The sequence below is a fragment of the Castanea sativa genome, chromosome 3, assembly GCF_040712315.1.
Source record: "Castanea sativa cultivar Marrone di Chiusa Pesio chromosome 3, ASM4071231v1".
Classification (NCBI taxonomy): domain Eukaryota; kingdom Viridiplantae; phylum Streptophyta; class Magnoliopsida; order Fagales; family Fagaceae; genus Castanea; species Castanea sativa.
The window spans coordinates 2654153-2675985 of NC_134015.1; the positions used below are offsets into that span (position 1 = coordinate 2654153).

At 31.1% G+C, this 21833-nt stretch overlaps 1 protein-coding gene across 3 annotated transcripts; it reads right to left on the reverse strand.

The window, feature by feature from the left end:
• Nucleotides 1-788: 788 nt before the first annotated feature.
• On the reverse strand, nucleotides 789-6470 carry LOC142628014 (uncharacterized). Of its 3 annotated transcripts, none has more exons than XM_075801940.1 (5): nucleotides 6220-6470; nucleotides 3476-3821; nucleotides 2477-2581; nucleotides 2326-2373; nucleotides 789-1267 (listed from the first exon to the last, which is right to left on the reverse strand). In XM_075801940.1, the coding sequence occupies exons 2-5, from the start codon at nucleotides 3752-3754 to the stop codon at nucleotides 1028-1030; spliced, it is 672 nt and encodes a 223-aa protein (XP_075658055.1). In that variant the 5' UTR covers nucleotides 3755-3821; nucleotides 6220-6470; the 3' UTR covers nucleotides 789-1027. The 3 variants fall into 3 exon arrangements, with proteins under 3 accessions (XP_075658055.1, XP_075658057.1, XP_075658056.1); XM_075801942.1 differs by having other exon boundaries at nucleotides 6130-6226; XM_075801941.1 differs by lacking the exon at nucleotides 6220-6470 and adding an exon at nucleotides 6079-6216.
• Between the last annotated feature and the right edge of the window lie 15363 nt (nucleotides 6471-21833).

The window sequence follows — 21833 nt, forward strand, 5'->3', positions numbered from 1 at the left end:
CCAATGCACCTGTGTATTACATAATGATAGGTCTCACCTGTAGGCTCTACACACGAGATCCATTTTGATGTGAGAGGAAGGTATAGGACGCTAGATGCACAAAATAATTTCTCCAAACTTTGGGACACAACTGACTGGGTTACTTACAATCCTCTTTCCTTGTTATGCTTTCAATGGTTAGTTTTGCTTTTCACCTTAACTTCACTATAACCATTAGGCCAACGTGGTAGTTAACGAGTATGCTGTATGCCTACCAATTTATGAAACCCTTTCAATGGACGATTTTACCATCCGCCTCAACCTCAATCCAGAGATATGGACAATGTTTTCAACAATACCTTAAGACCTAAAGTTTGGTGTATAGTGTAATCAAAGGATCCACAAGATGTGTGACAGTAACTTTGTAACATGACTACATTGATAATGGTTAAAGGTCATGGTTGTATAACCATTTGTCTAAACAAATAGTTTCAAATTATTACAATATAAATCAGTCAAACATGTGCTAAACGTGCAACCTACAACGGTGCTCGAGATTCCATAATTGTTTGTCTGATCATTTCTAACGATTCCAAGACAAGAAGATTTGTGGGTTGAAATACGTCTTTAGCAAGACATAAAAAAGATATCACCTACTTTGAATACACACAAGGACATGAATTTTTATAGACGCAATGTTAATTGTAAATGCATGCTATCAAGATTTATCTCCGGGAGCAAACTACATGATGAAAAGCATGAGTCAGTGAAGTTCAGAGAATAAAGAATAAATTAAATGGGACAAACACTATAATAAAACTGGCATTTCATTCACAAATTGGCATAAGAGATTTCAAGAGATTTCGGCGAGTTACCAGTACCCTTAAAAAAGCATTCACCAAAATACATGAATTGCATGTGCCATAGTTTCATTTTTCATTAAAATACACTTGCTATTTATTATGTATCCAACCACTTTTTTTACATACATGACCAATATAAGGGCAACCACACAAGCTCCTGGACATAAGGTTGTGGCAGGATGCTCTTAATTTAAAGAAGCAATTACCTCTAACAAGGAGGCAGCAAACTGCATTTGTGCATCCTCATCTATAGTCAAGAAGAGAGGCACATGCACAAACAGCGATTTGTTCCCATTTTGCTCTGCAAACCGAAGGGAATGATAGTAAACATAATTGCATACAAACCGTCCCGCATCATCTGATGTCATCACTTCGTAACCCATCTTTGCTAAGGCCTTGGTAATCTCCTCAACAGGAAGAGAAGTCTGCGCACAGTTAGCACCGGAAATTCTTTTAGGAAGGGTGAAGCCAAAAAATATATAAATATATATATTATAGTCATCAATAAATCAGACTAAAAAAAAGCAATTGTCCAATCGATCCATCTGAATCATTGTGACTATGAATTCATTCCACTTTTTGGCAACTATGACATGCAGTCTAGTATAAGCAGATACCTTCTCTACACAGGCATCAATTCAACTTGAACAGCAAAATAAAGAGCACCATCTCTTAAATGTTTTTGCCAATCTCAACGATTAGGCAAAATTGATGCATGTGTAACTGTATCCTACTGAACCCTTAGTAAATATCATTCTTAATACTATTCCATAATGGCTTTGGTTAACTATTGAAGAATGGTTACATTTTTGTCTGGGGTTTCTGTTCCTTTCATTTTCCTTAGTTTTTTTTTTTTTTTTGGGGGGGGGGGGGCAGGTGGGATCATATGATGCCCCCATGCCATCAAAACTTACTGAAAAATATTATATCGGAGCTTTTCTATAAAATTACTTCCCAATGCATGTCAGCAGTTGGAAATGCTCTTTTCACTGATAAAAACAGCAGCTCCAGCAAAGACCACCACTCAAATAATTTATACAAGTTAACAGAAGAAGGTTAACACAATCTATTTCCCATATCATAAATTTGCCTTTCTTTTCCACTAAAAATACGGAAAATCTGTCTTCCTATAATCACATCCATTCCTATGAAACTAACAAATCTTCCAACCAATAGAAAATTCAATACACAAGCAGAGGACTGGCCATCACATGTACTGGAATTTCAGGGTAGTGAACAAGAAAGAAAGCACTTTAAGATAGGTGACCTCAGATGGCATATTATACCAAACTTCTGACATAACATTCCTTCTTTCATACTGACTATTGCTGCAGTCCATCAAGCAATAGGTTGATAGTTAAATAGTAAATATAGGAATAAAAATAAGGTTGATTAGAAACTTAATGGAGTTTATACACAGACAAAAAAAAAATTATGAAACCCTTTTAATCAGAAAAATCATGAAAAAAGAAATCCATTCTACCTGTCGAGTGTGTGAAATGTCACCATCTGCAGGAATGATGGGGAGTTTCTACAAAACATGAAACAAGGAAAGTTCAATGAATTAAATATAAAATGTCAAAACAAATAAAAGCCAACATGCATGAACATGAAACTTAGGGATTATTTCTAACCTGGGGCTTCCATCCCAACTCATCAGGACAACGAAAAGTAGCTTCATTGACAGCTTGATGCTCAATGGCAAACCTTGTTGCACCACTATTAACTCCAAAGTGTAGCTGGAGAAATATGGTTAAAGAGGGTTAGATACATAATGCATAAATACAGAAATACAATGAAGTCCAAAGTGTAGATTCTGGTTCTGGTTTAGGATTAAGGTTCTAGAATGCACGTTTAGTAAAATTGTCAGTAATGGTTTATTTATTCAAAAAATAACATTTTACCATCCACAAGTTTCCATCTTCTCCCTAAGGTCTAGAGAAACAACCAAGAGTGCAACATAATTTATAGAGGTGCTGACAGTATACCAATCTTAGAGGTTGGGCCTTGGTGAGATGACAAGCCCCTTTCACCAAAAGTGATAGATTACAAGTTTGAATCCGGAAATCAGCCTCATCAAAAGGATTGAGATTACAGTACAGTACAACCTGTTTTTGACAGTATATCAATCTTCATTACTAACATATTCGCCCCTAATGTATAGGTTTCTAGAGTTGTATCATATTCCTGTATGGACTTATTGGACTTCGTTTAATGAAAGTGAAATTAGGAACATTAGTCCTTATTGTTTGTATAGAGCTGTTAATCTCATGAATACTACTCTTGTTGCAGCAGATCCTGTAGAGTTAAGAATTGTTATTAGCCAAGGGTTGTTTATTTTTTTGCTGCCATTACAGTAGTAAGGTTGTTTTTCAATGAGTATCCAGTATGTACTTCTTTAATGTTCCCGACCACATTGTGGAGCTATAAAGTTGTTGGTTATGCTCTGCTGATTAGCCATTATGATTTCTAATCACTGACACTGATTCTAAAAGACCTCCAAACCAGCCTATGATTTCTATTGAGAGAAGGGTAAACAGGAAAAATAAAATTGATAACTTGGAAAAGGAGTAATTTGGCATAACATAATTTGAACATAGCTGCAGAGGAGATCAGAAATGTGGGCAACTGACCCAAATAATTTTTCCAGAAGTTGAAGATTCAGAATCCTTTCCACCAATGGCAGATTGCAATGTCTGGTATAGGGCAGCAAGTGCTCCCTGTCCCGCAGTCTCAAGAATGCTGCAACTCCCAAGAGTTAGACCTTTTGGCAATCCCTTTTTCTTCACATACTCTTTGAGATTACTGACAATTGTCTCAGTTGGATTCTCTGAAACTCCATGGAATTTCTTAAATCCCGTCACATGAACTGTTACTGCTACTGCAGGTGCAGGAGGCCCTTCGGACCCCATTTACCAATTATTGAGATATAACCAAAAATGCGTTATAGCATCAAAATCAAAAGTAATATCTAAGTACCTGCATCAAACAAGATATAATGAATTAGTCAGTGCAGTCAAGAAGCCACAAAGACATCATCAGCTTGCTGAACTAGGAAAGCTACAGCATCCACCTCATCAATGTACATCTCAAATTTCACAAACTCTACCAAAAAATAAAATTTCCATACACTACCTTCACACAGGGCCGGCCCAAGCATCTTGGAGGCCTAAGGCGAAATCTTCAAATGGGGTCTTTATGTTATTATTTAAATAATATTTAACTAGCATTTTATATAATAATTTTTTTTAAATCCGTTCTTTTTACTTTTTAATATGATTTTTTTTTTATAGAAATTGCTAAGGTTATAACAAATTTTACTACAAACTGGTGTTGTAATGAATGTGATCAATGGTATGAGGCTTACAAATATACTAGAAATATTATAAAATTTACAACATGAGAATTACAAAGATATATCACCAATCACACATATTCATTCAAAAATGCATTCAATAGTTTGTTGAAATCCACCTATCATATTCATTGTCACATCAAATCATAAAAGTTATGGAGACCACCATGCACCCTTGGTGCAGTGATCACTCCACAAGTATAAGTTCTTGTAGGGTGTGGGGGGCAATGACCAAGATTTAAGTCTCTAGAAGAGAGTTTTGCACACATACACTTAAATTAGGTTAGAGTAAAAATTTTATCTTGTATAAAAATAATTAAATAAATAAAAGTTATGTAGTAAAATTTATAGTATTTTTAACATTTTCCTATTTGAATTACTTGTGATTAGTAACAAGTCTATTTGTAAGACCTATTTATTTAAATTTGTCTTATCTCTATTTCTAGCATTACTTAATTCTTTGAGCCTTATTAATAGTGAAAAAAGATGTAAACTAAAATGTTTTAATATCTCCCAAAAATATTTATATATAAAAAATAAATAAAAAATTTGCCCACAAATTTGGGGCCTTCTCTAGTAAAGGGGGCCCTAGGCAATGGCCTAATTGGCCTAAGCCTAGGGCCTTTCACACAGATTATATCAATACCCTACATAGAATTTTCATCTTACCATTCAATCCTAGAAAGCAATAATATTCTTTTTCTTTCTCCTTATCTTTCCTTTTTTTTTAATTTATGCTAATACAGTCTCCAGGGTTCTTCAAGCACCAAAACATTTTCCAGGCATGTGCAGTTCTCCCATCCCAAATGTACAAAACCATAACAGGAATAGATCCCAAAGGTTACCCCCCAAAAGGGTTGGTGGTAGAATTCAAAATTCCGAACCCAGTTTACCGTCTCTAAGATGCCTTAACTACAGCAAGAGTGATACAGGACAGAGGCCAGAAAATTGAAAAAAGGGAAAAACATAGAACAGGATAGACCTTAGGCATCACCAGTAAGCGTTCTTGGCATCAGCACCAAGCTAGAGAAAGAAAATCTCAATTCCATATCATTCATCAAATTTAACATAACAATAATGTTTACTGTGGGCCTATAAATAAGGTACCAGGTTACAAATGATAAGGCAGGGAAATCAAATCATAATCAAGATAGCAATTAAATCCCTTAAGACATTCAAAATAATCAGGGCGGTGTCCGCACCATAGAGCCACTCAACTCAACCCCTAGAGGTTAATGAAGCCATATCTAACAACTAAACCAAGAGATGATCATTGATGTTCCAGAAGGCTATAATGTTAAACTGTAGAATCACTGTCTACCCATTTACAAAAAATATCACAGAAGATATGATTAGCAATTATAACAATAGACTCTGATGAACCAATCGTGTAGTCAAATGCTGAACCCAAAATTTTTTCATTGCAGTGGATAAAGTGTCTATACAAAACATCTTTATGAGACTTTCCATAAAAGAAACAGTTGAGGGGTAAGGAAAGAAGGAGGAGGCATTCCTGCATTTCATTCGGAAAGCTCAGAGGGAATATCAAAGTTGGAAAACCCCAACAGTGTCAAAATCATACAAGCAAGAATCTAGCAAAAGAAGAAATGACTGTACAGAACCCCAGAAAACAAGACAGCTGAGAAAACAAGATAATCCATTGGAATTCCTAACTACAGATAACAACCCAGTTTCTAAAAATCAATATCAGAATCAAATTAAACCAACAATCTGAACCTCAATCAAAGACATACAAATCCAAAAGCAGACTAAACCTTTAGAGAGAACTAATTAAGACAAAGAAACCAATTAAACCACTTGATTAAAAGCCAAACCACCAAAACCCCAACACCAAAAAACTAAAACCCAATTAGAATTAACCTTTATCAGACACCCCAGATGATCACAGATACCAAAAGCACAGAAATTTACATCTAAAAACAAAGCCTTGAAATTAAACTCAAAGCACGTTGGTTGTGAAAATTTCATTTTTTTTTTTTTTAAACGATCTTTCTCACTCACCTGTTGTAGTCTTCAAAAAATGAAAGAGAGCCGCAATGGACTCAACCACCAATCTTATCTACTCAAAGCTGATCTTAGCTGGTAGAGATTCTGATCAAAATATAAAAGAGAGAGAGAGAGAGAGAAAGAAATAGAAATACAATAAACTATATTATAGAATAAAAAATTATTAGAGACATAGTAGTGGAGGGTCGCTTTCAATCATCATTAATTTATAGTGGTACATGTGTTACATTGTTGCATTATTATTTGGACTTCTGGAACAACCTTTCAATTCATTTAAAGGCTTTGTTTATGGGAATTTGCAACAGTAAAAAGCTTCGTTTATCTCTTTCTTTTCTTCTTTCTTTTTTTCTCTTTCTCTTTCTGATGTTAAAGCTTATGACTTGTCATGTATTGGTCACTGTGTCTTACGGTGTCAGATATAGATAGGCATACAGTATTAGTATAGTACCTACATGACATGAACAGAACCAATGATTCCTTATTTTGATCAACTTATCTTGTACACGAATGGGCTTCTGTCACACCCTTGATAATAGATAATAGATGTGACTTTTTGTTTGTTTTTCTTTTCTCTATTTTCAAGATTACTAAATTACGTGTGGAAAATAAAAGCTAATAAAAATAAGGAAATGGTTGTATAATTCAACTAAATTTGTCTGTGCACTATATGTATGTGTATAGTGGGTATACATTGTGCTTTGTGTATGAGGCCAAAAACAAGTACAATCATGAAGGCTTTTTTTTCTTCTCAAAAGTAATTAGCTTTTAATTTTTAATATTAATTTTTTATAGCTTCTTTGAAATGTGAATTTTATAATTTTTTTTTTTTTAATTAGAGTGTTCTACGCCTTTTAAATATAATCTACATCTTATACACACTAAAATATTATAAGGATTATCTCGAAAATATAATTATAAGGAAGAATTTCTTTAAGTGATCCCAAGGCATTTTGATTAAGAGACTTAAACTAACTTATTAATCATGAATCTTGAAAATATGTACACCAGCCTATTGGAGTTTTTCATAATGCTAAATTGACTTTATATAGAAGCTTTAGGAAAAGGGTACAACTTGTGACAATTTGCATTTTTTATTTTATTTTACTCTTTCTAATAGGCTATATGATACATTGTACCTTGCCTATTGTTAGGTTTAAAGAGTGAATCTTTCAACTTTGTTAGGAAGAAAACAAACATATATGTCTTAAGAATTAAGGAATTGGTGTTGTCCATACATCACATCTTTTAAGTTCATGCTAAGAATTCTATGTAGTGTGCACTAGGTAGGTCTAGTGGACACACCATTTGTGTAATAATGCCAAAACTTCTACAAATATATATATATATATATATATATATATATATATAAAAGTAAGAATTTATGATTAATAGATGTAAAGTTATATGATTATAGGAGTAATGTATAATTAGAAGTGTAGTACACCCATATTTAGGACTTAAAAATCCCATCAAGCCAATGATCTAAATTAGCAACCTTTATTCATTATAGAGTAATCAATCATTTGATTGGATAAAGACTATACACATTCAAAATATTAAGGCCAAATTACAATTTACCCACTTGTGGTTTGATCGAAATTTAAGTTGCCTACTTGTGGTTTGAAATTTGACACTTTACCCACCTGAGGTTCGCTCAGTTAGATTTCTATAACTTACCTCTGTTAAAAACAGAGCTAAATATGTAATTTTGTTCCACTTTTATGTCTCTCTTCTCTAAAAACACAATAAACATAAAAATACAAGATTAAATAAGACAAAAAACTATCCATCGAAACACTTTCATCATGGAATTTTAAACACAAGTAGGCAACTTAAATTTTGGTCAAATTTCAAGTAGGTAAAGTATCAAATTTTAAATCACAAGTAGGCAACTTAAATTTCAGTCAAACCACATGTGGGTAAGTTGCAATTTGCCCAAAGATTAATCAAGTGTTCCAAAAATCTTGAAAACTCACAAATAAAAGAGTTGATTGATCAAAAGTAAATACTAATTAGGATGTTTGAAGCATGTGTTACACCTAAAATGACAACTAATAAGTCAATAACAATCTTGAAAATTGGCCAGCTATTATGATTAGGATAGAGTGGCTAATATTGCTTTGATGGGCTATCTCATTTATCTGTTATACAACTTTACAAATACTTAATTAGTTAATTTTAAACAAACACAATATTATTGAAATAATTTCGGCTGTAAGAATATTTACTGTACATTCAATTCAGCTTTTTTCTAATCTTGTTAATAAGATTCTTGAATAAATCACATCATTATCATGCATTTTATGAAAAGTGAAGTGGGGCTATAAAGCTAATAAAGTAGTAGCGATTAGTGATTATCATAGAATTCAAAGCTGGCAGTGACAGTGGAAAATTTCAAACATGGGGTGTCTATCAGCGGCGACGACATAGAAAATTCCATGGGCGGCACACAATGAATTCGAGTCTTTTTCTTCTTCTTTTTTATAGAAGGAATTCAAATCCAAATTGTCCTTTTTTTTTCAAGAATTTCTTTTTTTTCCTTCGTTTTATTAATTAGTAGCTGAACGAACGGATAAAACTTAGGGGTAATTACACTAAATCCATATATAGTTTGATACGAAATCATTTTGTCTACTCATAATTTAAAAAGTGTCAATTTATCTATTGAGATATATTCCGTTTGTTTTCTGTAACCCACTAAAATTAGGGTAAATAGCCATTCTTGCTCAAATTTTATGTCTCTCTCCTCCCAAAACAAAAAATAGCACGAAATTGCAAGAGAAACAAGATCAAAAAGGATGGTTTTGTGAAAATTAATATTTTCTCTTCCTCATCCTCATTGTGGCCGTCTCCATCTTCTCATCTCTCAACCCGTTAGCCTCGCCATTATTGCTGTCACCATCCAATGAGAAATAATCTTGCCGTAACCACTCCCTCTTGTCACGAATAGCATTGATAGTAGCTCATCACTCCTCAGTGTCTTCTGCATTTAATTCTAATCCTTCTTCTTCTTCGAGGCCATTGAGGACGACAACTGGGCAAGAAGGCGCGAGCATTCGAGTGTTTTTCTAGAGCTCTAAGAGGACTTCTTTGGAGGTGTGATAGGAGGCGGGTTTGTCTTCGTCAGGGACGTAGCTAGCTTTGGACTAGGAGGGGCAATGGCCCCCTTAAATTTTTTTAAAAAAATATTATTATTATATATATATATGTGCTAATTTTAGCAATTTCGTTTTATAAAAATACATTTTTTCCCATAAACAATATCATTGATTCTTTTAAGAGTAATACTATACTCACAAACTTTTTTACAAACTGTTTTGGTAGCAAATTCTTATTGGTTCACACATAGACCCATCACTCACATCATTTTTTTACTTACTAGTAACCACTTTTTACATCAATAATTTATAAAAAAAATTGTAGCGCTAGTATTTTCCTCATTTTAGTGACTATAAAAAAATTTGTAAATCTAAAATCTAAAACAAAATATACAAGCTCCAAAAAACAAAACTCAACAACAAAAATTACCAATAGTAAAACTTAAAAGAAATTAAGCTCAATTAACCAATTTTATTCAAAATAAACAACCCTATCATTTAAAAAATTTTAAACAAAAATAATTTTGTTATTACCAAAAAAAGAAAAAACTCAACAGCTAAGTAGTAGCAAAGTCAAAGGTTGAAACCATTGCACAAAACCAACAATAAAGCCGCCCCCCTTAACTCAAAACTCTGGCTCCATCCCTGGTCTTCGTCGTTTACGAAGCTTAGGAGTTTCTTTGGTTTTGGTATAAGTTTAGGTGTGGGGGAACAGGCAGTCGTGGTGGTGGTGGTGTTGGGGACAAGCTACCTTTCATCGGTTGAAATCCACCACAACCAAGCTCAGATTGACCACAATCAAAACCCAAAACCCAAATCACAACCCACAAGTCACGCTCCATCTCAAATCTCAAACCCAAAGCAGTTGTGCTTCTCTACAAATCAAAACCCAAACCCATACAGCCACCTCTTGCTCCTCCACAACCAAATCCCAAAACCCAAATCACAACCCACACGTCATGCTCCACCTCAAATCTCAGACTCAAAGCAGCTGTGCTTCTCTACAAATCAAAACCCAAACCCATACAACCACCTCGTGCTCCTCCACTGTTAGCACCGTGCTACTACCGATCTGAATTTTAGTGTGAGAGATGAGAGAGGTAGAGAGAATAGAGAGAGGTAGACACAGAGAGCAAGAGAGGAGAGAGAGAGTGCGTGAGATATTAATTAAATCAAAGAGAAGAAATAATGGATAGAGTTTTTTTTTTTTTTTTTAAGTAAGAAAATTTTGGCTGTTATTTTCTTTTAGCGTGTTACAGAGACATTTTGTGCTTTATTGGAGTTCTTAAGCCAAGTTTCTAAAAATTGTACAAATAGCATCTTTTGATCTTATTTTATCTTGTTTTTGTATGTGTTTTTTGTTTTGGGAAGAGAGAGACATAAAATTTGAACAAAAATACATATTTACCCATGATTTTAACAGAGGTGGGTTACAGAAAACAAACGGAATATACCTCAGATAGGTAAAGTGACACTTTTTAAATCACAGATAGGCAAAGTGATTTCGGGCCAAATCACAGGTAGGTTTACTGTAATTACCCCTAAAACTTATAATACAAACATGAATGCTGAGTTCAACATTCATGAAATCTAGTTATGCTTTTTTTTTTTCTTTTCTTTTTTCTTTTTTTTAAGTTGCATTGCTAGTTAATGTACTTTTTTTTTAACACGAGAGATAAAGTTTGGTTATAAATTTGGTTGTAGTTTCACGTTACAACTCATACTTAAAAAATTAACATAATTATATACTTTATGTTTTTAATACACAAGAAAAATTTCATGCTAATTGGATTTTATTTATTATTCGATCTACAAATTTATTTTTATGCATACTTTTAGACTACAAAAAATTAAAATTTGAACATTTGATTGATGACATAGTTATTGATCTTTTATCTTCTAGAAATTTTGTAAACATGAAGGATATAAAAAGAAATGTAATATAACGGTAGATTTATCAAAATTCATGTTCAATGAAAAGATATTAAGTGAAGTTGTAGCCTTAGGCTACAACCAAATTTGTTACCAAATTTTTTCCTTATATTAGGTAGTTTAACGAGTAATTCTCATCCTCGGCAGTTCGGATCCTCACTAACGAGGTGAAATAAAAATAGCCGATCCTAGTCTTCCTTCCAAAGACGAAAGCCAGTTCGAGGAGAGTGAAGGGGATTCAACACAAGCTAGAGTTAATGCAAGGGATCTCAATCCCAAGTGATGGTCGAAGTGGCGGCATAGCGATGTTAAATAACTACTATAACTTTGTATGTGATTAACTATTAAAATTATTATACAAATAAGATTAATTTTGTATGTATATAGTTTCATACTTCTTTAAAATGAAATTTTATTTTAATTTTCTCACTCAAGACGTAGCACGTGTCTTGCTCATGCCACCTTACCTATTATCTATAAACTTATTTTTCTGCATACTTTTAAACTACAAAAAAATTGAAATTTTAACATTTAATCGATGACAAATTTATTAATCTTTTATCTTCTAGAAATTTTGTAAACATAAAGGATATAAAAAGAAATGAAATTCAACGGTAAATTTGTCAAAATTCATATTCAATAAAAAGATATTAAGTGAAGTTGTAGCCTTAAACTACAACCAAATTTGTTACCAAATTTTTTCCTTATATCAGGTAGTTTAACAAGTAATTCTCAACTTCATTTCAAATACTTTCATTCAAATGAAGAGCATTTACTATTGATATGAGTGTCTTGGTTGGAGTCAACATCTAGAATTCAAGTCCTCTTGACATAAAGTTGATTCTCATGATGCCTACCAACTAATGCTATCAAGACTCTATTGAGACTAAGGATCCATTTGGATAGAATTTATTACTGAAAACTGAAAACACTGTAGCAAAATAATTTTTAAATGTGTGAATAGTATCGTGGGACCCATTTTTAATATTTTTTTGAATAAAGTGCTTGTGGGTCCCATGAACAATGCATGTACAGTAATTTTGTCTCCCGCACAGTACTGAACAGTACCGGTTATTGTTCATGAACAGTATCAATTACTATTCATGCACGTTGGAAAAAAAAAAGAAAAAACGCAAAAACTCAAAACGCAGTCATTATAATCCGTATCCAAACGGATACTAAGAATAAGTTATTACTAAACCTACTTTAGGAAGTATTTATGATTTTGCATTCTAAGTTTTCAGACATTAAGGGCCTGTTTGGATTTTTTTTTGTTATCACTCATCACTCCTCACTCAATTTTCGTCACTCATCACTCATCACTTAAAATACCCAAATTTTCCCAAACACACCCGTTTGGCACCATCACTTAACTTGTCATCACTCAATATTTTTCAACTGTTTGTGGGCCAGACACACTGACCCAATGTCAGTTGACTTTTCTCTTCTTCTTTTTTTTCCTTTTCTTTTTCCCTTGCCTCTCCCCTTCGTTTTTCTATGTTTTTCTCTTCATCCATGTTAACACGGTGACAAACCCACAGTGACAAACCCACAGTGACAAACCGTCACAACAACCACCACTACTACAACCCACAGTGACAAACCGTCACAACAACCACCGCTGCTACAACCCACCACAGCCATAACAGCAACATTAACATCAATAGTGGCGACAACCTCAACGAACTCGAGAAGAAAAAAAAGGAATGGAAACCCAGTGAAAAGGAAAGAAAATAAGGAAAAAAAAACCCAAGCTCAGAAACCCAGTGAAAATGAATGAAAAAAAGAATGAATCAGAAAAAACCCACACCACCACCGCTCACCAAACCCAAAAAAAACCCACACCCAAACCGGCAAGCAACCCATTGATTCAAGGTCGAAGTTCAAACCGTCCTTCGACACCGATTCAAAACCGATTCAACCCGAAACTCAAACAACGCCACCAACAACCCGAAACACAAACAAACCCCCAGTAACCCGAAGCCCATAACACCAGTCAGAGACCATAGAAGCAACAGAGATATAGAATAGAAGCAACACCGGTCCGATTGTGATGTCCCACCACGATCAAACGCTGTACATCCCTTCCCCTTTCAACCTTGTTTCTTTAATTTTTTTTTAATGGGCCTGAGATAAGAAAGGTGAAAAGGGGAAAAAAAATGAAAGAACGAACTGAGATGGGAAAAGGAACAAACTGAGATGAGAAAGGCGAAAAAAGGAAGGAAAAAAGAAAGAAAGATAGAACGAACTAAGAAGGAAGAAAAAAAAGAATGAAAGAACGAATTGAGAAGGAAGAAAAAAAGAAAGAACGAAAGGAAGAACAGAGAAAGAAGAAAGAAAAGTGGAGAAGGAAGAAAAAAAAAAAAGGAAAGCGAGTCAAAAGTTACAGCTGGTAAGTCCCTCCATATGTGTTTAATTATAAAAATGCCATTGAAAACAGAGTTATGGAAACTGAAAACACCTAAACTGTGTTTTCAGTTTCCATAACTCATCACTCAAAAATCAGAGTTATGAGTGATGGAAACAAAAACTGGAAACAAAATCCAAACAGCCTTCTTAGCCATGGGTCCCACAATTTTTGAGTTATGAGTTATGGAAACAGCAAATCCAAACAATCCCTAATTTTCTTTAATAGAATGGTGTAACTATGATCATGTCTAAGTAGAATTTTTCAAGAATCAGTTGTCTTTATCATTTTTTTATTAAAAAAAAGAGGAGAGTTTTTATAAATAGGAGATAATTATTTTCCTATAATAATTATCTATGTATATAAAGGGCATAAGGTCACCTACTTCCTATTTCCAGGTGCATAACAATTTTTCCTTTTTTTTATTAATTTATTTCTGTTAATGTGTGAAGTTTTTGTGAATAGAAAACAAAAATTGGCTTGATCCCCATTTAAAAATTTACAAAAAGAAAAAGAAAAAAAAGCTTGATCTGGCCTACCTTTATAACACTAAAGTGGTCACAAATCCCAAGATGTTGACTTATCCCCCTGTGGTCCCCCATTTTGATGGCCTTGGTTGTAATCACATCACCCAATTCAAATTCCAAAACCATCACCATCCGTTAAAATCCTTTGTTGACTACTCCCTCTCCTACGCAATCAATCTCCTTTATCCCACCACTGGATCAACAACACCCCTTATGTGAGCTATTAAGGTTTGTTTGGATACAGTTGAAAATTAAAAAATATTGTAATAAAATAATTTTTAAATATGTAAAAATTACTGTTCACATCTAAAATTACTGTTCATTGGTCTAAAATCACTGTTTATGGCCAATGAACAGTACAAGTGCGCGTCCAGGGAAAAAAAAAAGGGCTAAAACCACAGTATCCAAACATTACCTCATAGCCTTTTGTAACACATGTTCTCTCTCTCTCTCCAAGGCCGAGAGAAAATTCATTTAGATTCTAAATTGGATTATAATTGTTATCTAATTTTCTGTTATGTATTCTATCTATGTTTTTTCTAGTGAGTTAATCTCTCTCTCTCTCTCTCTCTCTCTCTCTATATATATATATATATATTAATAGATAAAACTGAGAGAAAATTCAATTAAATTTCAAATTATATTCTAATTGTTGTCTAATTTCATGCCACGTGTCCTATCTATATACTTTTTTAAATTTTTATGTGAGTTAATGTAAATTATTTATTTTTAGAGAAAGTTTTGTTTCCTAATTTTAAAATAAAATGTAGGACCAAATCATAAATATTTATCAAAGTCAGTTATTGAATACAAAAATCAAAAAATTTAGAATAAATGAACCATAAAAAAAAAATAGTGTTTCACAATAACAAAAATTAAGTTGTAATAAAAATAGACACGGATAATTTATATTTTATACCTAATAATATTCTTATAAGACTTTTTAAAGAGTTAACAAAATATAAGATGACTATCAATAGTATTTTAATTATATATATAGGAATAATAATATGCATCTTATTATATATTTTTAAATATATCCATGCATATACATGAAGTTGCAAGCTAGTGTTGTGTAAAAGATGAATAATCTAATATAAATAAACCATAAATAACTTAATAAAAAAAAAAGTGTAAACTCATGTGAATTTATAAAACAAAAAAGAGTAAAACTTATCTATATATTTATGGTTTAAAAAATGTGTAACCCTTACATTGGGTATAATTTGAACTCATGTATGTGTATAATTGTAGTTATTTTTAATTGTACCGTGCATATGCACAGGTTATACACTAGCGCGTGTGTGTGTGTGTGTGTTAATATATATATATATATATATATATATATATATATATATATTAAAAGCCAAAGCTAAGATAAAATCCAATTAGATTTCAATTGGATTTTCAATTTTGCGCCATGTGTTCCATTTAAGTTTTAATTTTTGTCCAAAATGAATTATTGAATGTAAAATTCAAAGAATCTAAAATCAATTAGATTCTAAATTGGATTTCAATTGGAGTTCAATTTTGCACTAGGTGTCTATTTAATTTTTTAATTTTTGTGGCAAGTAAATTATTGGATGTAATAACTGAAGAGTCTAAATCTAATTAAATTCTAATTATATATATATAAAATGAGAAACCATTACATATTTTAAAAATGTATGGTTTAAAAAATGTGTAAGCTAATAACATGTATAATTTGAATATCTTCTAAAAAATGTATAATTTAAATCGTGTAATTGTGATTGTTTTTAATAATACCCGTACATATGCACAGAGTTATACACTAGTACATATTAAAAGACAAAACTCAGAGAAAATCCAATTAGATTCTCAATTTTGTGTCACATGTCCCATCTAATTTTAAATTTTTGTGTCAAATGAATTATTGAGTGTAAAATTTGAATAGTTCAAATCCAATTAGATTCAAAATTTGTTTTCAATTGAAGGTTAATTTAGTGTCACATGTCCATCTAATTTATAGTTTTCATGACAAGTGAATTATTGGATAAAAAAAACCGAAAGGTCTAAATCCAATTAAATTTTAAATCATATATATATATCCGAAGCCTCTGATCTCTCCATAGTTTTCCACATCAACATTTTTTATTTATATTTTTTAATTTGATTTAATTCAAAAACAAAGACTAACGTAAAAAAAAAAAAAAAAAAAAAAAAAACTTTAGGATTAAGAAAAAAGAGAGACTCCTGTTAGGACTCTTATATATATGCGCACACACACACACGCACTTTTAAGAATATCAGTCCATAACAAACTCTATTGTTAGATTTTCAAATAGTAATAAAAACCTTAACCCTTCCATTACATTTAAAACACACGATTTTCTATTTCTCTCCTTTTGTTTTTAGTTTCTGCCGCACAAGCCTCAACTCTAAATCTTTGTAATTTTTTTTTGGTCATCTGCGTTTTTCTAATTCTTTGCTCTAGTCTTGGCATAGTATTCCTCCAAGGTCCATCTCTTATCTTACCTTCTTTCTTTCCCTCTTTTTTTTTTGTGCTTTTCATTAGTTTTAGTCTTTGTTTAGCTTCCGTGAAATTTGTGGTACAAAGTATTTAGCATCATAGGTAATACTTAGCCTCTGATTCAAATTTGAGAGGGTCTTCAATGTCAGCTTTGATTATTTTTATCATCAAGTTGAGATCTTTATTAGTTTATCAAGCAAGGTTTAGTTGAGAAATTTGGTCCTCATATGCAATTAACAAATAATTACTAATAGAGACAATCACTTATTATAAATAGAGGTTGAGGAGTTTAACAAGGTTTTGGGCATATGGAAAGCATGGCTTAATGAATAGCAACATAACGAGAATTCGATGGAGACTGGAGAGTTTTTGGACTTTTTTGTGATTCTATGGTCCTGGTCAAAATCTTACAATATTGTGAGTATTTTGTAGTGTATTATTTTGGGTATTGGGTATTTTGATGTCCAAGTAGGAAATAGAAAACTTAGGTATAACTAGTTGATTTGTTATTTATCGTTTCATACTTCTGAATTGTTTCCGTAGTTTGTAAGTTTATGGAAAGAATTAGGGTTATTTGGAGTGTGGTTTTTGGTGGATAAGGCTATAAAAAAATATAGAGGTAAGGTTTAGAATATATAGCAATGTATAGATCCTATTAAAATTTTACATGATTAATAATGTTATATATTTTTTCATTTATGGATTGTGGCAACATGGTTGAGACTTCTATGCAAACTACAGATGGAGTAAATACTAAAAAAAAACTAGAGATAATAGATGTCTTAAATTATTTAACATTTGTTAACTATCTCGTGCGTCGCACGGGTTAGCGACTACTATATAATAAAAGTTGACCCTTAGAAGTTGTGGTTGCACGAAGTGATTACTTTCACTAATTAGTAAATTAAATTTATATTATTTGTTAGGATATATTTTCTCAAATTAAGAGATAATATTTAACAATTGTTTAATTTAGGTAAAACTTTGTCATTTAAATTTCAACAAATTTAAATTCTATTCAAACTAAGTGTCTATTAGAAATTTGACTCAAATCCTAAACAACAGCCCACATTTTGACTTCTACTTCTATTAAAAGTTTATTATCAATATTTTAAGAACAACTAATTAGTAAATAATTTTGTACATTTAAACTTCAACAAATTAAAATTATATTCAAACTATAAGTCTATTATCAAAATTTTCTAAACTTAAATATTAAAAAAAAAAACTATTCAACCAAAATTTATTATAAAAAAAATTCTAAACTTAAATTCTAGACAGCAACCCACGTTTTCTTTCTAAAAAAACAATATGTTAACTTCTATTCAAACTAAAAGTTTATTATCAGCATTTTGTGAACTAAATTAATTTTATATTATTTGTTATGATATATTTTCTCAAATTAATTGATAACATTTAACAATTGTTTAATATAAATAAAACTAAAAGTTTATCATCAAAATTTTCTAAACTTATATCTAACACAACTCACTTTTTTGCCCCCCAAGATGTAAGTTACGCATATGTTTTAATCTAATAAATCCATTTTACTTATTCTTCTTTACTTTTGAATTTGCTAGTAGGATATTATGCGAGGGAAAATTTACTATAAATAAGCAAAATAATAGACACCCATTTAAGTTATTTCTCTTATGTAAGTTTTTAATATGTAAGTTTTTAATATTTTTTTTTAATTCTCAATGTTTGAACTCTTTTGTGTGTGTTTTGATTTTGGGTTTTGGTTATTGTATTTAATTTGTGAGTGTGTTGAAATTTTTAGTTAGACAATTGTAAGGACACAGTTCGAACTCCCGATCCACAATCCAAAGAGAAATGGCTTGAAATGCCTTTTTACAATAAATTTGTAGAGAGTGGGCTTGATATTTAGATTTCGAAGATGGTTTAAACAACAAAGAAAGAAAAGGCTTTGGGCCCAATGGCACAAATAAGGAGTTATATGAAATAATATGAATGAAAGCTCCTCCTCGGACACAATCCGAGGATAATTTATAATCTTGCTTCTTAAGGTCGATTACAATGGTTTATACTATTCTTTCTCTTCTCAAAGAAAAGTCTCCCCTCTTCCGAAGGTCTTTTCTCTTATTTATACTTCCTCTCTCTCCCATTCTCATCTTCCACCTCATGGTTATAATGCTGGGTTTAGATACTTGTCCCATCAAATTTTCCTGAAGTCCTCTAGGATCAGGGACCAAGTTCCAAACCACATGTTCAAGTCCTATTTCTCCATTAATGTAGTCAGTATATCAATTGCAGAGTCTTTAATGTATGAGCGGTGGTAGCAGCTTTACTTTAGATATCCCACCGCCCTTCCTATTGTCCTCCACGTGTACCGTGTCTTCCCGTAGCCATAGGAATTTCTATAACATGCTCTGGGGATATTAAACCCCTCTTCCTATGACCTCGGCTTTAATATCCGAGGACAAAGCTTTCCTCGGACATAATTTGTCTACACGTTATCACATTTTCACCTAGCCTTTTCTTTACGAGGTACATTCATGTACCCCTAGCTCATTTGATGTCCTCAGATTGAGTTTTTAGCCCAAGAAATTTTTTGGGCCATCTTTTATAAATTACTGGGCCCAATGTCCTTACAACAATCATTAGAAAAAACTATTTTATTTATTATTGTATGTACTGACTAAGACATATATTAAAAATAACTCAAATGGGAATGATTAAATTCATATTACATCTAATATTAAGAAATCTATATATATAATAATAGGTGAAGTTAAGAGAAACTCAAATTAAAATTTCAAATTAGAGTTCTAATTTTGCGCCATGTGTCCTAAATTATTTATTCTTAAAGAGTTTTATTTCTTAATTTTAAAATCAAATGTGAGACCACATCATAAATATACATTCAAGTGAGTTAGTAAGTATAAAAATCAAAGAGTCTAGAATAAATGAATCTAAAAAAAAAAGTGTTTCACAATAATTAAAAAAATAAATAAACAATTTACATTTTATGCCTAATAATATCCTTACAAATTTTTTTAAAGAGTTAACAAAATATAAAAATGACTAATAATAGTATTTAAATTATATATATAAGAATTGTATTATGCATCTTATTATATATATTTTAAGTGTATTCATGTATATGCATGAAGTTACAAGCTAGTTAACATAAAGTACAATGATAATTTTAAAATATAAAAATAGATAAACAAGGATAAAGTCTAAACTTTAAACTCTAAAATTTTTTAACTTAAAGTAATTTTTTTATTAAAACTATTTACTTATTTTATAATTTTTTATTACTAATTAATGATTTAGTTTTAATTTAAAAAAAAAAATTAGCTTACATATGAATCTTCATCAAGCCATGAGGACTTCTGTATAATTTGAACTTCTTTTAAAAAAATTATAATTTGGATTGTATAATTGTGATTGTTTTTAATTTGAAGTCCAATTTTGTGCATCTAATTTTTAAATTTTTGTGTCAAGTGAATTATTAAGTGCAAAAATCGAAAAGTTAATATAGAATTAGATTCTAAATTGGATTTCGATTGGAGTTCAATTTTGTGCCACGTATCCTATCTAATTTCTTTAATTTTTGTGGTAAGTGAATTATTAGGTGCAAAACCGAAAAGTTTTCAATTTTGTGCCACGTATCCTATCTAATTTTTTTAATTTTTGTGATAAGTGAATTATTAGATGCAAAACCAAAAAGTCCAAATTCAATCAAATTCTAAATCATATGTGTGTGTGTGTGTGTGTGTGTACTATTAATAATATGATTCCCTGTTTGGTTTTCAACTTTTTGAGTACTAAAATACCCTCACACAAATTCTTAAACTCTTTAAAATATCTCTATCATTTAGTTAAATAATTAAAAAAAAAAACACAAACTGGTTACAAAAGTAATTTACTTTTCCTAAGTTTTAGGTTTTTTCTTTTATCTTCTTCATTCAGCTTAAAACGTAGGAGACTATCTTTATCTCATTTTTAAATATTATTCCACATTACCTTATTTCATTCTTTAAAAAAAAAATACACACGGTTATTATATATTACTTTTAAACATTATAACAATAAAAAAAATAAAAAAAAATTATTACACACACAAAGTACTTGTGATGAGTCTAGTATATATATAATGATAAACTATTACATATTTTAGAAATTCATGACTTTAAAAATGTGTAAGTTGTAACTTTAACTCCAGGTATAATTTGAATTCATATATGTGTAATTGTGATTGTTTTTAAATGTAACAGTGCATATGCATGAGGTTATACACTAGTCTATATATATATATATATAAAGTCGAACTTTAGAGAAAATTCAATTAAATTCTAAATTAGATTTCAATTGTAGGTTAATTTTGTGTTACGTGTCAACTTAAGTTTTTTAATCTTTGTGCCAAGTGAATTAACGAGTGCAAAATACTAAGAGTCCAATATTAATGAACCATAAAAAATAAAAACCAATCATATATCTACTCAATAAAAATCACCATACATTTCATCTTATCAACTATTAGAACAAAAATGATAATAAGTAATAATTAAACTTAGGGGGGAATTTTGACATGCATGTAATTACATTTATTTTTTTAATAATTTGATTATATGTATATTTTTATAATAAAAAATGTGTCTATTTTTATATGCATCAATGCATATGCATGAGTTACAAGTTAGTATATATATACACATAGAAAGAAAAATTTAAACCTTAGATATCTCTATTGAAAATATAAAAAGTGACAACTTATTAAAGGAAAATTAGATATGATATTGATAATTTCTTTCTTAGGAAAAAAAAAAAAACTCTTGTAATATAATTATATGGGTTTGATTCTTAAAAAAAAAAAAAAGACTATACCAATTTATTTGCATGGGGTGGTTTTTTTTTTTCTTGGGAAGAAGAGGGGATACCTTATAAAACGACGTATGGAGAAATGTGTGAGATTTACATTTACTATTAAAATCTTATTTTAAAAGAAACTGAGTTATGCAACATATAAGATGGATTGAATTAGTAAATACAAGTGAGCTCGGGGTTGAGCGAGCAAATGTGGCAACAAATACCAGCCAACATTAGTTGAAACCTAAAAGAGTGATCTTCAAAGCAAATTTTATATTACAGTTATATGTTATATTCATCTCATATGCATATCGTAC